Raw genomic sequence first — 18,248 nt, forward strand, 5'->3', positions numbered from 1 at the left:
TCATCTAAGAGATTTGGAGAACATTAGCAATGTAAAATATGGAAATATTGCCAAGATGTCCTGGCACAGTCTTACCAAAGAAGTCTGAAATTCCTTCAAAAAGTGGCCCTGCAACTATTAGCTTAATGATGTGCACACCTCTGACACAGAGCACTTCTTGCCTATTTCTTCTAATAGATCTGTTTGTCTTTTATTTAAATTGAAAATGATACATGTCTAAAATGATAAATCATTTTAAACCATAAAGTCTTGTTTTGTTACTTGTATAAAATAGTCAAAAAGATGTGAAGGCAGTAAAACAATAGACAAGGCAGCTTTACAGATGTATCATTTAATATTTGCTTTCTGTGTTTTGTCCAAATGAAAACATCTGCTCATTGATTTACTTCAAAGATCTGCCAAGACTCACCGTTTCTGTGTTAATTTAAAGGATCTTAAAAATGACTGAGCAGGTAAATGTTTGGATGAATCCCAGCAGATAGAAAAAACTCTGTTCCAACATTGATGTGTAATTACAACATAGATAAAAATAAATAAAAAATAGATTCTTTCAGATTGTGTACTGGCCCACTTTGGATTACTTTTATTTAATAAAATAGCAATTATGTTAACAAGAAAAAAAAAGCATGTAATTTCCATGTACAAACCCTCAGTTTGTGGTACGTTTCATGTGCTGTTGCATTTCTGCTGTGTGGATATTTTACTAGGTTTTGTAATAAAGCAGATTATCCCTTGCGATACAAAAAGATAGTTTTTTAACAAATAAAGCAACACTACATTTCGTTAGTCACTTCATTATTTTCTTCAATGATTTCGGCTTTTAACTGTTAGAGCCACAGAAACTCTGAACATAAAATACAATTTCAGCTTTTAAAGGAGTGTAATTATGCTTCAATGCCACTAGATGTCACTGTTGTTTATAATGATAGCAAGCACCCAGGAAAAAAAACGTATTTAAATGTTTTGCTAATAAGACATTTTTCTATTTCCTTACAAGGAGCAGTGAATTTTATATTGACAAATTTTAATATGTCAGCTAAAAATGTATCATCAGAACTCTACTACAACTCAGCTACATTTTACACCTAAAGGGAAACTGAATGTCTCTTTTTGTGGACTTGGGCTGGCTGAAACATGCTCCTTTGTTTTTCAATCTTTGCTGAGTTTAAAAGTTCTTCTCTGACAACATTTGTTTGCTTATATCTGAGGGCAGAAATGTTCTGGACCAGAACAAACAGTTGAAGTGGTTCTTCTAAATCCTCTGAACGCATTGAAAGACAACCTGCTAAACATAATAAAAAACGCCAGTCACCACCACCTCAAATAGAGTGATGGATGCTTTATCTTTCATCGCTCTGAACCTAAACGTTCCGCATTCCTGTCTGACTCAGCTGTAATTTGACGTTGTTGGGTTTGGGTTCTTCAAGCAGTGACTTCTCAGAGGAGTAGAGGATTGTCCAGAACGGCCACACCTGCGGCGACACCCCCGTCTGTGTGCTCTGAACTCTTGGTCCTCAGCAGGTGACCCACACACTCATTCATCACCATGTGCTCCCCCAGCCTGTGACGAAACAGCAAAACAAGAGAACTGTGGTTTTTAAAGTTGCATTACGGCACAAAGAGAGGATAAACTGATACACATTTAACTGACCAAAGGACAGGTACAGCTTGTAAAATCCTGTTTTACATCATTTTAAACTGAAGAACTCTGGACCTTCTCCATAATGACCATTGTTACATTTGGAGCAACCTCATTGTCTTGTGGGGATGATTTGGCTGCACGGGGGACTGGTGCACTTCACAAAACTTCAAAAAAATGGCATCATGAGGAAAGATTATGTGGAAATACTAGAACAACCTTTCATGTTTTTCAAAACATCAGCCAGGAAGTTAAAGACTGGGCACAAATGGGTCTTCCAAATGGACAATGACCCTAAGCTAACTGCTAAACTAGCTACAAAATCACGAGCCACAAATGTCTTAGCAGTGTCAATAACGAGATTGACAGTGCTAAGACATTCGTCCTGGCTCTGATTGGTTGTTTCTCACCAGGAGTGGTGTATTTCTGCAAATGGCAGTAGGACCACTGGAAGGAGCCAGAGGAGGGTGATTTTTTTCATCTATCTAATATTCTACTGTCAGGACATAGTGACAGTTTTTACAAATATGTAAAAAATACATTTTTACAAAAGTTACCCGCTGCAGCTTTAAGTGCCACAACCTTTGGCACTAAACTGTTTACCAAAATACAGGTCAATCATTGCAGAATTTGAACTACATGAAGGTCTCTGAAGGGTTTTATGAACTGATCTGGTTCTCCTCATTAACATCGTTTTCAGTTTGACTTGTTAAACAGTAAGTCTAAAATATACAACAAACCTCTGCTATAGGACTACAAGTCCACTAACTTTACTTTTAAGCAATTTCTGCTGCAGTGCCAAAATAAATTGGTATGCTGGAATTTCAGCTGTACTTACATGTAAAATCTTTTCTCGCTGAGAGAGTCAGAACCTTTCAGAGTATCATTTTCATGCAGATTAGCTGCCCTGAAGTCAAACTGCATGTGCTGCTCAGCTCTGGCACTCACTGATCTCTTATCACAAGGCCTGTCAAAAACGTACAAAAACGTCCTCGCAGAAGTATTTATTATCACATACCTACATGTATTTTATTAAGATTTCTTTCCGGAAAGGGAAGTCGAATGAGGTTTCTCAAAGATTGTTAAAAAGAAAATTGAGACGTGTGCTGTGGAGCTGCATTCAAACTTTGAACATCTCACAGAGTTCTGTTCAATCCATCATCGGAACACGGAAAAGGAACGCTGCAACTACAAATCTACCGAGGCGTTGACCGGCTGGGCGAGGCGAACATTAATCAGAGAATTAGTCAACAGGTCTGTAGTTACTCTGGAGGAGCTGCAGAGATACACTGATGAAATAGGCCAATCTTTTGACAGGTAAACTATTATTCGTGCATCCCAGAATTGTGAATTTAATGGAAGGGCAAGAAGAAAGAGGTGTTGTCATAAACAGTCCAGTTTAAAGTTAGCCTCAAACCATGTAGGGGACCCTGCAAACTAGTGAAAGAAGGTGTTTGGGTTTAGACAAGACCAAAGTAGAATATTTTTTGGCATAAACACAACACGCGTCGTGTGGCACAAGAATAACATTGCACATCACTATGAACACGGTGAAATAAAACACGTTGTTGGCAGAATCATACTGTGGGGATACATTTTTTGGTCAGGGACACAGCTTGTCAGAGCTGCTGGGATGATGGATGAAGCTGAATACAGGGAGGTCCTGGAAGAAACCTGTCAGAAAGACTTGAGAGGGGGGTGGAGGTTTCCCCTCCAGTAGGATAACTACACTAAACTCACAGCCAGAGCTACGTGTGGAAACGGTTTACATCGGTGCAGCCAGTATAACGCATGTTTACATGCTTCTGTAGCTCAACAAACCTCAATCAAATATATGTACCTGACATATGCTCCAAACACTCCCAGTTCACTCAGACAGTTACTGACTGTGAGGGGAGCGTCTCGTCTTAGCAAGTAGTTCTGTATGGGAGGGGGACTAATTTTATCCATCAGGATATAAGCCATCCGCTCCGTGCTTTGCTTCACTTCCCCCAGGATCTGGGTAATCTCTGAGCCATAGATGTTGTTACCTAGAATGATAGGATCAAAATTAGGCATGGATTAAGGTTTAAAGCACAGAATAACACAGAGGCACATAAAGTATCAGATTACAGACTAGGATTTGAGCTAGGACTACACTTGTGTGCTTAGACATTTATCTTCTCTAACACTTGGAGAACATTTTTGGTAACTTAACAATGCTCTTCTACAGGGCTGTAAAAAAAACATTTGCCCCCAATAGATTTATTTAATTTCTGTTTTTTAGTCACATCTCAATATTTCAGATCTTTAAACCAACTGTAACATCAGTCAAAGATAACATGAGTAACTACAAAAAAACCTAAAACAGTTTTCAAACCATAATTTCATTTCTAAAAGGGCAAGATCTACCCAAACCAACCTGGGCCAATGAGGAAAATAGAAAAATTACTAAAACTGGTTGTCTACCATCAAGTCATGGTGATGACTGGCAGTGAGTGTTTTAACACACTTAGGGTGATGCCACAGCATCTCAAATGGATTTAGGTCCAGATTTCTTGTAGGACTTTTCTTTTCCGTTGTTGTTGAGCCATTCAGAAGGGGACTTGCTGGTGTGCTTTGGATCATTACAGAAGTGCCCTTCATCCTAAGGCCACAGACTGACAGCCACATATTCCCCTTTAGGATCAGGGTAGAGAACAGAATTCATGGTTCCATTAATTCTGGAAAATGGTTCTATGTTTTCCCTTATTTTGGAATAAGGGCTCTTGCTGTGCTATCCTCGAGTCGCAAAGCCTTGAAAATAACCTCTGCCAATGAATGAACGATTCTCAACGGTTCCTGAACTTCTTCACATCAGGGCACGATGTCTTTCCTACTGAGATCTTTTTGCCTTATTTATATTGATTAACCTTTAAGAACTTCTCGATTCTGCAGGTTTGACATCAGGCTAATGAACTGTAACCCTTGACTTAACCTCCCTTTTCACACAGGATCAGGTTGGTTTAGAGAGCTTTTCTTTCGTATCACTAAAATGCAGGAGTTACTGGACCCACTACTCTTCCACAAGGTGCTCAAAACTGACCCGTCTCACAACCAAAGCTACTTTTTAGGGTTTTGGTTCATAAATGAAATCCTCCTTAAAAACGTCATTTGGTTTGAAAGGGGTGGGACTTATTAATTATTCTAATTAATTCAAGGCTTTGTAATTAATTAATCTTAATTAATCGCATTAAAATTGCATAACAATATTTGCCTTAAAAAACAACATTTCAGATTTAAATGGATTTTAGTGGACGACTGAATCAAATAATAGACACGCAGGCATAAATATATAATAAACCCTTAAAATGGAGTAGTTGGACAATGAGGCGATAACAGATTGATTGTAGTGCAAAAAATAAACCCGTTGAACAGTAGGGTTGAAGTGCTTCGGTGGTATGCAACTCTTTCTGTACAATTTGCACCCAACCTCGTTTTTATCAAGGCATCCATCAGGTCGCTTTTTTTTGTTTTTTTTGTTAAACTTGCCTCTCATTACTCCTAGCAACACGCGTTCATCCTATTCCTCTGTTCTGGTAGCCATTAGCCGGCCTCCGACGTGCGCATCAGAGTAAAAGGCGTGCCAGGACATCGTGCACTCACAAACATCTCATGATGTTTAAACTGCAAACTGCAATTAAATGCATTTATTTTTTTTTTTTTTGCGAACTGAAGTCCCACCCCTAAAACAAACCACGATGGTTCCCAGAACTTTCCCAGATGTTTGCTGTAAATGTGCCAGATACCACTAAGAAAGAAAGTCCAACCTGATGGTTATCAGGTTACAGGAAAAGTAAGAAATACAGGGAGGAGTTACTACATGGAGATCTGTGTCTGTTTGTACCTCCTCCCTCTCGCTGAGGTTTCAGAACAAACCGGTTTGGTTCTGCCAAAGCCATCGCTACAGTTTTGTCACCCTCCGGTCCCTGTGGACAGCAGCACCAACACAAAATAGAAATCAATCTGGAGAAGTTAACATGTATAGCAGTCTGTTTATTGTATTTTAACAGCAAACGGATTCGCTAAAAAAAAAAAACCTTTACTCACCATGTCTAGAGTGTAGAGGCCAGTGAAAGTTGACCTGATCTGTTCCACCACCTGTGGCTGGTCTGGGAAAAACTTCTCCAGAACTCCAGGTCTGGACAACACTTGCTGGACCTTCTTGGTTCCTGCCAGGTGAGTGCTGATATCTGGACATTTTATAGCCGTAGAGCGCTCCATCATGAGACGAACATCCCAGCACTGCAATTCACAGATGATTCTAAAGATCTACTGTGGCACATACAGATATGACCTTTTACACACATTTAGTTACTTCAACCAAGGCTTTTCAAAATGCCTTCACAAGTCCACTGTCTACTCATTTTTATATCCACTTTTTATTAGTGATCTTCCTGATGACATGTTCTCGGCTGGAAGCTACCAGAGGCAATTGTTGTTTGAACTTCCTACTAAGTTTCTGCCTCAACGGAGATTTCCAAGAACCTGAGCCAGAAACGTCATCTCCCTCCACAGAACAACTGTTCTATGGAGGGAGATGACGTTTCACCTGAAACTGATGTGTTCAGGTGTCTTGGGAACTTTCAGTCCCTCTTTGGTTTTTATTTCCTGCCAAAGCTCTTCCTCTCAAAATAACTATTGATACTAAGGCTCCAAATGAGTTCTCTTTAAACTCTAGAAAGACCACAAACTGTGATGAAAAGTTAAGCCTTCACGGTTTAATTAATGGTGTTTAGAACATTCAAACGCAGCCATAGACATTTTTCTATTAGCAGTTTAGTCTTCATGTTTGTTGAAGTTGTATCTCGTTTATTTTCTTCATCACTAATTAAAGAGTAGATTAGAGGGAAAACCTGTAATTAAATCATTAATTCAACTAGTGACTAGCTCCAATAATCATACAGTATTAATTTAAATACATTTTCTATTGTTGATATAAACACCAATTTTCTTCCATTATTCCTCCTTTAAAATTGGTTCTAAGACAAGGGAGGATTGATTTTATCAGTAGATTATTAATATCAGTAGATAAGAGTCTGATTCATATTTATTGAGACTGATTCATTTGTTAGACAAATGTCCAGTTTAAAATAATGGCCGCACCAAGCATTACCCTGGTCCACAACTGGTCCATGAACTTTAACAATGCTACCATAGTTGTCCAACTCTGCTGTTGTCAGCGCCAGTTTTGGGCTGTGTGCTGCCTTCTTTCTCTGAGTCAGCATTCCTGAACGATCAGGGAACGCTCACCAGCAGTTTGCTCTTTGTTCTCAGGAAACAGCCAAGTGATAAAATGCAAAATAATTCATTGGACAGAAGTTAAAAAATTGACTTTTTAAACATTTTTGTCTGCATTTTTGGCTTGGGAAAAACATCATTTTAGATAATCAGCCCAGATAACGATGTGAAACAGTTTAGCTGATATCACTTATATGCATCTAATTGCTATATAAGCAGGGCAGATTTGCTTGACATCATGACCCTGTGTTTGCAACAGTCACCTTCATAGAGAAGTGCTCAACCATCATCATTTTGCATCATAATTGTCTCACATAAGGAATTTGCCATAAAAACGCTGAACTTGAATCATGCTGACACCAGTGCAGAGCTTGTTCAACACTGGCATCAGGTGGATCCAAGTTTATATGTATGGACTGTAAGACAAAGACGTTTAGAGCCTAAATTAGATACAAAGGGAGCAGCTAAGAAGACACTTCATCAAAAATGAACTGAACCTCTGCAGGAAGTACAACAGAAGACTGGAGCGACGTTCTTTTATCTAACAAGACCTGCTTCCAACTTTTTAAGACATCAGGAAAGTCTTTTGCGTGAAGAAAGTTGAGAGGTTGAGAGCAACAATGACTCCTGTGCGGTGCCAACAGTGAAGCATCCTGATACAATCCATGTGTGGAGTTGCCTCTCATCTCACTTCCAATTCTGCCCAGTAACACTCCCCTGAAAAATGACTGGGATCAAAGGGTTCTCTATAAGCAACGCCTTATGACAGTCCAGATACAGTCTGGTGATGACCTTTGAATATTCGACCTGATGGAGCAGCAAGTCATGGCAAAGGTGACACAGCGTGGCTCAATGATCAGAATCCGATCTTGGACAAACAGTCTATACTTGACTGTTTGTCCATAAGTAAGAATCTCTCCAGAGCTTAACCCCACTAAGAACCAATGGTGAGTTCTTAACAAACTGGTGGATAAACAGAACCAACAAACTGGTCAAGACCAAGCTCTAAAGAAACAGGAAGGGTCAATATCAGAGAGAATTTGGCTCAGAAGTGGCAATGCAGCATATCAGAGGGAAGAGAACTGCAGAAATGTAATATATTGGCAATTAAAACCCTTTGAAATGTCTGGAACAGTTTAAGCAAATGGTTGAACCCAGAGATGATGAACTCACAAAACAACATCGGCTAAAATGTTGGCTTTATTTATGCACAGTTCAAAACAATAAAAGGAACACATTTTAATCAGAGAATCATATCAAGGCAGTGAAACCTCTGGAATATTGATCTGGTCGGTTCAGTAGTAGAAGAGGATGTTAAACAGTGTCAGATGTTTTGGTGTTAATGAAAATAACAACCGGGAAACTAAAGGGGCAACAAAGAGACGACGCCATAAACAGGAATGGTTTTGCATGTGGAGAACACAGACATTTTCTCAGTTTTGTAGAAATTTGATCACATTTATCAGTTAAATCAGGAACTGGTAGTTTTTCTCCTTTAGCATCATCTACTAATCAAACTCTGCAAAGCTTCCTCATCTGGAAGAAACAGAATAAAATACCTGTTCATTAGTGTAGTTCTGTGGCATGTAACCGTTCCTGAAGTACACCACTGCAACCTCTTTTCCATCCCTGAAATTGAAAAAAATCCTGTTATTATTTATCCTAATATGTTGATTTTTGCCAGTGTGGATGGTTTATACATTTCTAGAAGTTATTGCTGTAGATAGGATTGACTTACACAATCAGCCTCTTTTCCAGATCAAGAGATCCTGTTTTATAGACGTCATCAAACTGTTTCCTTATGGTGGGAATGTTCCTGAAACACACACAGTTTCAGATATAAAAAGCAGATGGATATAAAACACTGGCAGTACAATCAGTTTCCCTCTTTTAGCAGATCATGTCCATATGCTTTAGCATAGAGACACTGAGTAATAGTCAGATTTTCAGTGTAGCTGACCCGAACACTGGGGATCGTCCAGTCAGTATCTAAAAAATTCTATCTCCTTCCAGTCATTGAATGCATCGTACTTAAAATATATGAAGTCACAGTAACAACAACACTCTGTGTTAATTAAATAGCTGCACGATATCAAGAAAACAACTGTGACCAGGTGCTGATTATTGCAATCATGATGTTATTGATTCACCCACATTTTCTTGGCTCTTTTCTTTTATTTCCTTTCTCTATGTGAGCTTCAGCATCTTGGCTGCTAAAAAGACATACATCAACTACAGGCTGCAAGGCCACTGATAATCCAATAGGACAAATAAATTGCTGGCATTCAAACTTTGAATGCATGGCATGTGAAATATAATAACCTCCCAAATATTTCACCCAAGCAGTCCATTGTGGTGGTCATGTTCTAGTGTTGAGGATGTTGGAGAGAAAACTCCAGTTTAGTTTTCAGTGTTTAAAACTAAAATAAAGGGAAGCACTGAGATGCATGAAGCTCTTTCTTTTAAATTAGGAAACACTGTTTTGGTGTGACCAGATCGCTACTATATGAGGTTCTAAAGGAGAAATCAGAAATGACCAAAATCTGTATCAGCAGGTCGAAAACCAGAGATCAGAAATCTCTTATTGATGCATCTTTTTTTTTTTTTTCTTTCTGCTCTCGGTGGAGGAGGACGCTTTTTCTCTGTCTCCCACCCCCTCCCATATCTGCCCTGCTTCAGCTCTGTGTCTTGTCTTTGGAGCCTCTTCTTGCATATCTTCCAAATTCGTAGTTATGGATTTGGTCAGCTGGTCTCTCAATGCAATTGATCAAGTTTTCTCGAGGAGAAGACAGGGTGAAGGAGAGCCCAACTTGTTCGGACTGGACGTTTTTCTCTGGATACACAATGGACTCCTGGCAGAAGTGGAGGATTGTGTGTTTGTCGATGATGTCAGTCGAGGATGTGGAAGATGTGTATATAATTGGATGTTTGATATCAGGATTTCTGCTTTTTGGAGTCAGCGGTTACCTGGCATATAGAGAAATTCAGAGAATGTCAGCAGCTGTTCTGGCCAATGTAAGGTTGCCTGGCATCTGTGATGGGATCTTCAAGGTGATCAACACTCAGACTGAGATGTTACGTGAGCTGAATCGCAGACTGGATGTGATCCTTAGGATTGCAGGCAGGTTGCGGTTCCTGGACTCAGGGGTGAAATGGGATAAATCTTGGAGAAAGTTGTTTGCTCAGATCTGGCAGAAAGACCAGGAATTTGGCTGTTTGGATTTGCCTTTGAGAAGCACCAGCGAGACTCTCAAGGCTGACGGAAAATTAAGAGTCAGCCTAACCCAAATAATGATTGTTTTTCTGAATCTGGCTCCCCTGCACGGCCTCGATGGCTGGTTATCTTCAACTTCTCCTGGAAGTTATGTAAACATGACGCTCTGCTCCCTCTGCCCCCTCCCTTCCCTGAGGACACCTGTGGACCTGCTCAGAACTTTGTGGCCGGTTGATGAACATTCCAACGAACCATCAAGGACAATGGCCTCTGTGACAGTGCTTCATGGACTTACTTACACACACACACACATGCTCAAGATAAACATATGCACCCCCTCACACCACCTTCACCGTTCCCAGCATGATGTTGTTTTGTAAATTTGTTGCTTCTTTGTGCTGAGGTTTTTTTGCAATCTCAAACTGTATCCTGCTAAGGATAAAGTGTGAAATATGATTTTTTTTTCCCTCTACTTACCTAATGTAGCCTCTTTTCTCATCTAGCAAGGGCAGCGCCTGTGAGTGGGCAGCAAAGCCTCGGTGACCCCCCTTGTCTTGTGTCATGATGTATGTTTGGATGGGTTGTACTGGAATTCTAATTTCCCCTCGGGGATCAATAAAGTATCTTTGAATTGAATTTGAATTGAATTGAATCTCCACTGCTTACAACCGGGAATGAACAGAGTAAAAGGAAACTATGGCCGAACTGTAAGCTGTCCGTGTGAGAAAGACAGTCATCTAATCCGTATACTTCTTAGCAACTCAGGTTTAATTCTTACCTCTTCCAGAGTTCACTTTCAATGTACCGGTGATCAAAGATGTTCCTCTGGGCTTCCTCCACCAAGAACATGACAACTGCCCTGAAATGACAACAAAAGCTAATGATAAAAAAAAAAAAAAAGCTCCTCTGGCTTTAAAGGTAGGAACACAGAGACCTGGAACTGCATGTTTGCATGACCAAGTTATCATTTATATATATTGTCCAAGTATTTTGTTTTTTCATTTTTCTCATCCAGGAACAGATGACTAATGCAGAGTGAAAGAAACAGCAGAACTAAGATTTTCATTTGCCAGAAGCTTATTTTGAACCTGTTTGGTGCCGCGTGTTCTAGATGATCCCATCAGAACTGCATTAGGAATGAATGAAAGAATGAAGCAGTCTAACACTGAACTTCTGACATGGCTCCGACCTCGAGGCCAGACAGAGAGGAGTTTACTGGATACATAAACGGTTCTAACAAAGCCACAACTTTTGTGAACCATCGCTAACAATAGCATAAACACAGCATAAACCTTCAGTCTAGTTAGGGCAGCAGGATGTCTGGAAAATATGGGTTTTTCTCTGCAAAAAGGAGTGGAGGTCTTGCTGTCAATGTCAAATTCTAAAAAAAAAAATATCTTTTGAGATTAAAAACATTAAGGATTGTCTAACCGTTAAAATAATAAAAAAATAAAACATCATTTTAAATAGTACATAGAGAGACCAAATACTAACATTGAGACATTTCAAGATAAACAGTTTGAAAAATTAGATTAAATCATTAACAAGAAGCTGATTTTCATTTGTGGACATTTTAACAACGATCTTCAAAATCCTCTGACTTTTACAAACAACTAACTTTATTTACTCCGTCTATTGTATGGGATTCTACCCCTTCATAAGAACAAACTACCACATTTAGGGATCATATTTTTACAAATCATTTGCGTCATAGCATAATTGCTTAAGTTTTAGTTAAACATTTTTACAAAAAAAGAAAAACACATTTTTCATCAAGCACATTGTGGACCTGATCTTCAAAGGTCCCAAATAGGGAGCGCTAAATTGCTCGTGCAAAAAACAAAAAAATTGCACGTGCAAGAAGTGATATTATCAACCTCTACAAGTTAAAGTAACCTAAATCCACCATAAAGACAAGCCTTAGATGAACAACAGTACCTGCAGAAAGAGAAGGCCCCTCCATACAAACTTCCTGAATTTAAGTCTCCACTGCTAAGACATGTTATAGCAAATTAGATTCAACAACAGTAGAGGGCGCTATATCAAATTTTAACCATATCTCTTTTATGCCCTCAAAATGAGGCCATCAGTGAAAATAACTTCATTTCTGACAGGTAACTATTTAATATTTTGCATCTTTACTCTGCATCTGGAACTAATGTTAATTTATGAAATAATGACAATAAGAAAAATATCCGTTCAACGTTCATCACAACTGACCAGAAAAATGCTCACAACATGCTTTATGTTAAGAAACGTTTTGTGGGCAGGAAGGATCTCCTGTATGGGTCTGAAGAACCCTCTGACTGAAGACACTCTTATGAAGAGGATGCTCAGGATTTTATCAAGAATCCTTCTTTGCACAATGATCTCCAGAGGTTCAAGAGGAGTCCCCAGATCACACGCTCAACAACAGACTTGGATTTCTATATATAAATCTTGTGATAGAAACTTGTCAAATTAGAAACCAATTTGTCACCTCAATTCTGTAAAATACTTGAAAAATGTTTAAGACTAAACGGCCTCATCGATAAGCAAGAGTTAGTAAGCAACAGCATGGTTTCAGGAAATAAAAATGAGATTACCTCACTGGCCCTGAACGACTTTATAGAACAGATGATGCAAATAGGCTAAATATACAGTTTGAATCTTTTTTTAGATCTAAAAAAAAAATAAAAGCAACTACAGCTGACACTAAAATAGTTCTGTGTAAATAACACAAACATGACATCTAGATTACCTGCTCATGACTGGCTGCAAGGCTGTTCACATGATACCAATATGTGTATGGAAAGAAAAGTGATTCTGAGTTAATGAATGTGCCATGCGGGGTGCCACAGGGTTGGCTACTTGGGTCCATTTTTTTCTATTGTGTAAAATGTGCTGAAGTCTATTTTATTTGCTAATGACACAACATAGTTCTCGAAAGTTTTAAAGAATTATGTTGATAATAAGCTAAACTGGAAGTCACGCATGAATTATTTTAAGACCAAAATATCCAAATCAGTTACAATATCTCAAAGTCAAGGACCTTTTTCTTTTTTTTAAGTAACTCATTGACAGTCAAATACATGATTTACTGTGTGGAGAACTAAACAAATATTCATCTGTTTATGACAAGAGAGTTGTGCCTCTTGCAACTAATAAAACTTACCATAAACAAAATCAGCTTTTATTCACTTACACCCACATATTTTTAAACATAACAGATCAAAACCTGATTCGATTACTTACAAAGTAAGGAACAAGTAGTTACTACCTAGTGCCTGGAAATGGTTAAAAGAGAGGGCAAATAAACATGAACTTTAGAGGAAGTTGTGTTTTCACTAAACCCAAATTTCAGATCAATTTAAAATGTCAGTGTGTATGGTACCGGTGTCAAACTGTGGAGTTGTTGTTCTGATAAAATGTGTTTCAAACCGTTTAAAAAAAAAAAAAAGTGTAAGATGACAAAATCATCCAGTATCATATTAAATATTAACATAAAGCTTAATAAGATTGTATTTAGTGTAAATCGTTTATGTGTTTAACAATGCTGTCCACTCTGGGGTTTGTTTTCTAATCTTAATGGGGGAATGTGATAAATAAGCTTTAACAAACTGTCAGTTTTCCACTTGTTTGATTACTTTGGCACAATGTGCCGTATGTTGCTGAACTGAACACTTTAAATTGAACTAATCCTGGTTAAAAACATATGTACTATGCTTTAAAGCTGTGCAGGTACCAGGAACCCAACTACTTTTGTTTATATAGCGATCAGAACGATGGCTCATACCAAACATAATTATACGCTTGCTATCAAAAGTGTACAGTTTGCTAAGGAACGATTTTCCACATATTAGTTGGCTGTATGTATATATTTGAGCTTGTATGTAGAATTTTGACCCAGGGTTGAAAGAAAATTCACAACAACTTCAGACAAACATCCACTACGAAGAAAAAAAAAAGAACGGTTTAAATTCATTAAAACCCAAAATGAACATAAACTGGAACCGATGTTTTAGCTACCTCTCTGATCCATACAGCTCCCAGGCTTTGGCAAGTCCCCGGGCCAGACCAGCCGCTGGGTTGTTGTCCAGGATTCGTTGACTGTCCTCCAGCCGACCCGCCACCTTCAGGACATGTCTATGGAACCAGAGGGAGAGCACCTTTGGTAATCCTTATGTTCAGTTTGGTCTTCTTTTCCATTTTCAAACAATCATTTCCCTCTTTATCCCACTTAACCCATGTACTAAATGCACCCTTACTGCAAATGTTCATCATTGTTTTGTAAATGGCCAAATCTGTGGGACCAGTTACTGGCCGACTTACCTGTGGACATCTGGCGTGCGCGAAGAGAGGCCACCAAAGCTTGCAGCAATAGTATTGATCTCTATCTGCTTCAGAGAAGATGTTTCATCCTCTCTCTGGTCCAACATGTAGTCAGAACGATTGAGACCCAACACAATTAACTGAAAAAAAAGCAAAGAAGAACGCCTGGATGAAGGTACTGATCCAGGTCCACTGCTGACGAAGCTTCCAAATTCAAAATATCACCCATCTCGCCAAAAATGCTGCACAGAACTGAAATGATTTCATAAACACTAACATCATTCCTGAGGCCTATTGGTATCATGTCACTGTCAAACTACATTTCTGCAGTCTGCAGAGAAAAACAGAAGCCAGCATTGCTGCAAATTAACAACAGAGCCTTAATGGGTCTTTAAACCATTAAAAAACAGCTTGAAGCAACATAGAACATCTTAACTTCCTGGTTCTCAATCCCGAAATTATAAAAGATTTCTAAGAGCAAAGTTTATAAACCCCATGTTTGAATAATCATTAATTCTAAGCAGGCATTTTCTATGCATTGCTATAGTACTAAATCAATAGAAGAGTCATCAAAACGTTTTAGAATGGCACAAATCTTGTTTTGTTACTTAAACAGATTTAGTTTTTGTTTTTTTACACACCTCTCTTAAATAATACATCTCTAATACATCAAATTCACATGTAGATTCAATATTTCCATGTTGAACCTTCTTCATAACTTCTGCAATTCAAACTGAGATGCTTGATATCAAGCTCTGGGTCACATCCTGACTGATGCTGACCTATTTTTTCCTCTTAAGAACTTTGAGTTTGTTTCTCCATCTGTTTTTAGAAGACCGACCACAGGATCTCGTGGGGTTAGGACCTGGGCATTCTCAGTTGTAAACGTTTCAAGCCAGCGCTGCTGTTTGGAGAACAACACAAACGTATAAATGATGGACCTAAAGTTTTCCCATCAACATACCTGAGACCTTCCTTCTTTTAGGATTTGCTGGTGGATTTTGAACAACCTCGCAGTAAAATCATCCACTTCAATGGTGCTGTGAACAGAAACTCTGTTAAAGTCCTGACAAGGTATTAGAAACAACACATTGTTTACGGGTTACATTAAGAGATTGTATTTGATTACAGCCAATAATGATATGAAACTGATGTGTTGATTGGGAGAGTTTGCTGTTGTAGTGCATTAGTGAATCTTAACATCACACTGTACCATGGGCCGTTCTAGACAGGGTCCAACAGGGACCAGGACCCCTGTAGAACTGGTCCTGGCCCCTGTTATGGCCGTACTGAAGACATAATACATAATACTGAATCAATTTCTTATGATGATATGCACTGGCACAGAAACCATAACTGATTGATCCAAGGTACCAATTAAATTTTTTACCTTTACAGTTTTACTTTAACAATGAATTAAAAATGATGGTGTTGTAGTTTTGGTTTCAGCTGTATTGAGATAAGGTCATAGTTTTCATCTGTTAGATCAAGGGTCTGAAACCTGCAGTTCCAGAGCCGCAAGTATCTCTGTGGCTCCCTTAATACATTAAAAGATGAAGTAACGCTCTGATTATTTTGTTTCATTCTTTTCTTTTGCGCCCCCATGAAAAAAACACTGACCCCCTCCTCGTAAATTTGGTCTAGAACCGGCTTTGCTCTGCACAGAAAGCTAGATATTTTTCATAAATTATAGGTGGTCTGGCTGCATCCAACCTGGCTAAAGCCTCCTGCAGGAAGTCTGTATCCTGGCTGATCTTGTCCACCATTGTGTTGAAGTGGGTCTGAACTGCAAGAGCCTGGAGGAACACGGATTTGGGCACAGGCGAGGGGAAGAGAGTGAACGGAGCGTACGTCACCAACTGCAAGGGGGGAAAAAAAACAAAAAGAAGTGTAGAATGTTAGAAATGTAAGAAAAAAACATTAGGTGTGGCATGAGAGGAATGAAAGAAGACACATAACTGCTCTAAAAGAAAAAAAAAATAACAGGAGTCAAACAGGATTAAAATGGAGCCACCTTAAATCCCGTCTCGTAAAACAGAGCAAATTCCTGACGTGCGTTTCATCAGCAGTAGCTTACAGACCCTCTCATACCAAACTGATTCCAGTTTCTGGAGGCTACCCACAACCTAAAGGTCTAAACAGTCTGTCAGCACTGATACAATGCATCTATTTATTTTTACAGTTCACTTGCATCCAGATTCAGTTTTCATGCAAAAAATACATCCTTTGACTTTGCAGTACCGCTAAAATGCCACGTTTACAAAATGCACCTCAGATGAGTTAGGGGTCTCTTTGGTCCTCATCAACACTCCCTGCAGAAGTGCTTCATCTTTTGCCATGTCGGCTAATTCTTTTATCAGAGCAGCGGTCATCATGACCTCATCCGGCACACCGGAGGCCATTCTGGTCGAGACAATGAGACAAGCAAACGGTGAAAAAGCTTTATTAAAACTGCTAAATGTTTGTCTTGCTAATCCAGCAAAAAGTGTTTCATAATAAATAAATTGACAAGACAAAAAAGTATTTAAAGAAAATGCTGTAATGATTCATTTTAAAGTTAAGATCCAAAGTCATTCCTAGGTTTTTGACATGCTAACCAGGTTACACACACAGCCGAGTCAACAAAGCAGAAAATACATTTTCCAGGTGATCAGGAATTACTAAAACAATCTCTGGTTCTCTGCCAGATCTCATGGTGACAGATCAGAACAGGTCCAGTGTCTAAGAACAAATTTCTGAGCAGGTACTAGTTAGATACCAACAGCAGCACATCAAATTAAATATAAAATGGACACACAACTAGACTAAAGACACATAACTGTTCGCTGTAGTTATTGTTTTGACCAAGTTCTAGACTTCACCTATGTGGGAATTAGAGCTGGAGTTAAGATGTTCTCAATTTAACTTCTCTGGTTAGGTTTGTCTTTGAGAACAGAATCAGAAAATGTTTTCACCTGAAAAACAGTGTAAAACACAACACACGTTAATGCCACCATTATGCATTGATAATAATAACAATATGATCCGCTCTTTGCTATTAATCCAGTTACTGGGGCTCAGAATACACTAGAAAGCAATGTACAGAGGTAAAACAAAAAGACAGATGGAAGAAAAAACATCTAACATATACCACATTTACATTTTCTATCATTTATTTAAATACTGTTAAACAGCTCTGGGTTACAGTCAGGTGATTGTAGCTTGTTAGCTTTCTATTGTAGCTAGCTACGGCTAGAGTATTGTTGTGTTCGGCTCGAAGTATTCACAGTACAGTCTGTGAGCTGAGGTGCCGTGTTTCAGTTGTTCCTGCAGTCTTTTAAACCCGAATAAAAATGACGTCTCCCACATATGCGCTACTGACAACTAACTTAATGAGCCGCCAGAGCGTCACGGTGCGACACCGCGGCTGTATTCATACAATTCAATCTAGCACACGTCACCTATTCAAACTCCCTCTAATATTTTAATATGCTGAGTAAAAAGCTAAACAAAATGTTTACTTACTTCTTGATGCTGTTTTAATACAAGCCTCTTTAAAATGAGTGAACTGAATGAACAAACTTCATTCTTAAAGCTCAATGCTGCATTTAATGTACCTCGGAACTAAAACATTCCAACTCGGAAGTATTTGGGATCTTCGCGCTTGCCACTTTCAGGCATCTGTCTACTGTAAGCAACCAAGGATCAGGAAGAGATGTTTGGTCATTAAAGACACGGAATAGTTATAAAGTACCAAAACTGCCTTTACATTAATGCTGTGTTGAGGCAATACTAAATGTTCTAAGTTTTTTCAACGAGTAAGCCAATTTTCCAGTGTTCTCAAAT

General features: G+C 38.8%; 1 protein-coding gene across 2 annotated transcripts; it reads right to left on the minus strand.

The window, feature by feature from the left end:
• Positions 1 to 311: 311 nt before the first annotated feature.
• On the minus strand, positions 312 to 18,036 carry gss (glutathione synthetase). 2 transcript variants are annotated; one of them, XM_047378198.1, is made up of 14 exons: positions 17,928 to 18,032; positions 17,285 to 17,377; positions 16,694 to 16,826; positions 16,137 to 16,282; positions 15,388 to 15,463; positions 14,424 to 14,563; positions 14,121 to 14,237; positions 10,891 to 10,971; positions 8,637 to 8,714; positions 8,458 to 8,527; positions 5,708 to 5,902; positions 5,505 to 5,586; positions 3,480 to 3,669; positions 312 to 1,561 (listed from the first exon to the last, which is right to left on the minus strand). In XM_047378198.1, exons 3-14 carry the CDS (start codon positions 16,823 to 16,825, stop codon positions 1,438 to 1,440), a joined length of 1,431 nt encoding a protein of 476 aa, XP_047234154.1. In that variant the 5' UTR covers position 16,826; positions 17,285 to 17,377; positions 17,928 to 18,032; the 3' UTR covers positions 312 to 1,437. The 2 variants fall into 2 exon arrangements, with proteins under 2 accessions (XP_047234154.1, XP_047234155.1); XM_047378199.1 differs by lacking the exon at positions 17,285 to 17,377 and having other exon boundaries at positions 17,928 to 18,036.
• Positions 18,037 to 18,248: the final 212 nt, after the last annotated feature.

Source organism: Girardinichthys multiradiatus, chromosome 1 (assembly GCF_021462225.1).
Source record: "Girardinichthys multiradiatus isolate DD_20200921_A chromosome 1, DD_fGirMul_XY1, whole genome shotgun sequence".
NCBI lineage: Eukaryota > Metazoa > Chordata > Actinopteri > Cyprinodontiformes > Goodeidae > Girardinichthys > Girardinichthys multiradiatus.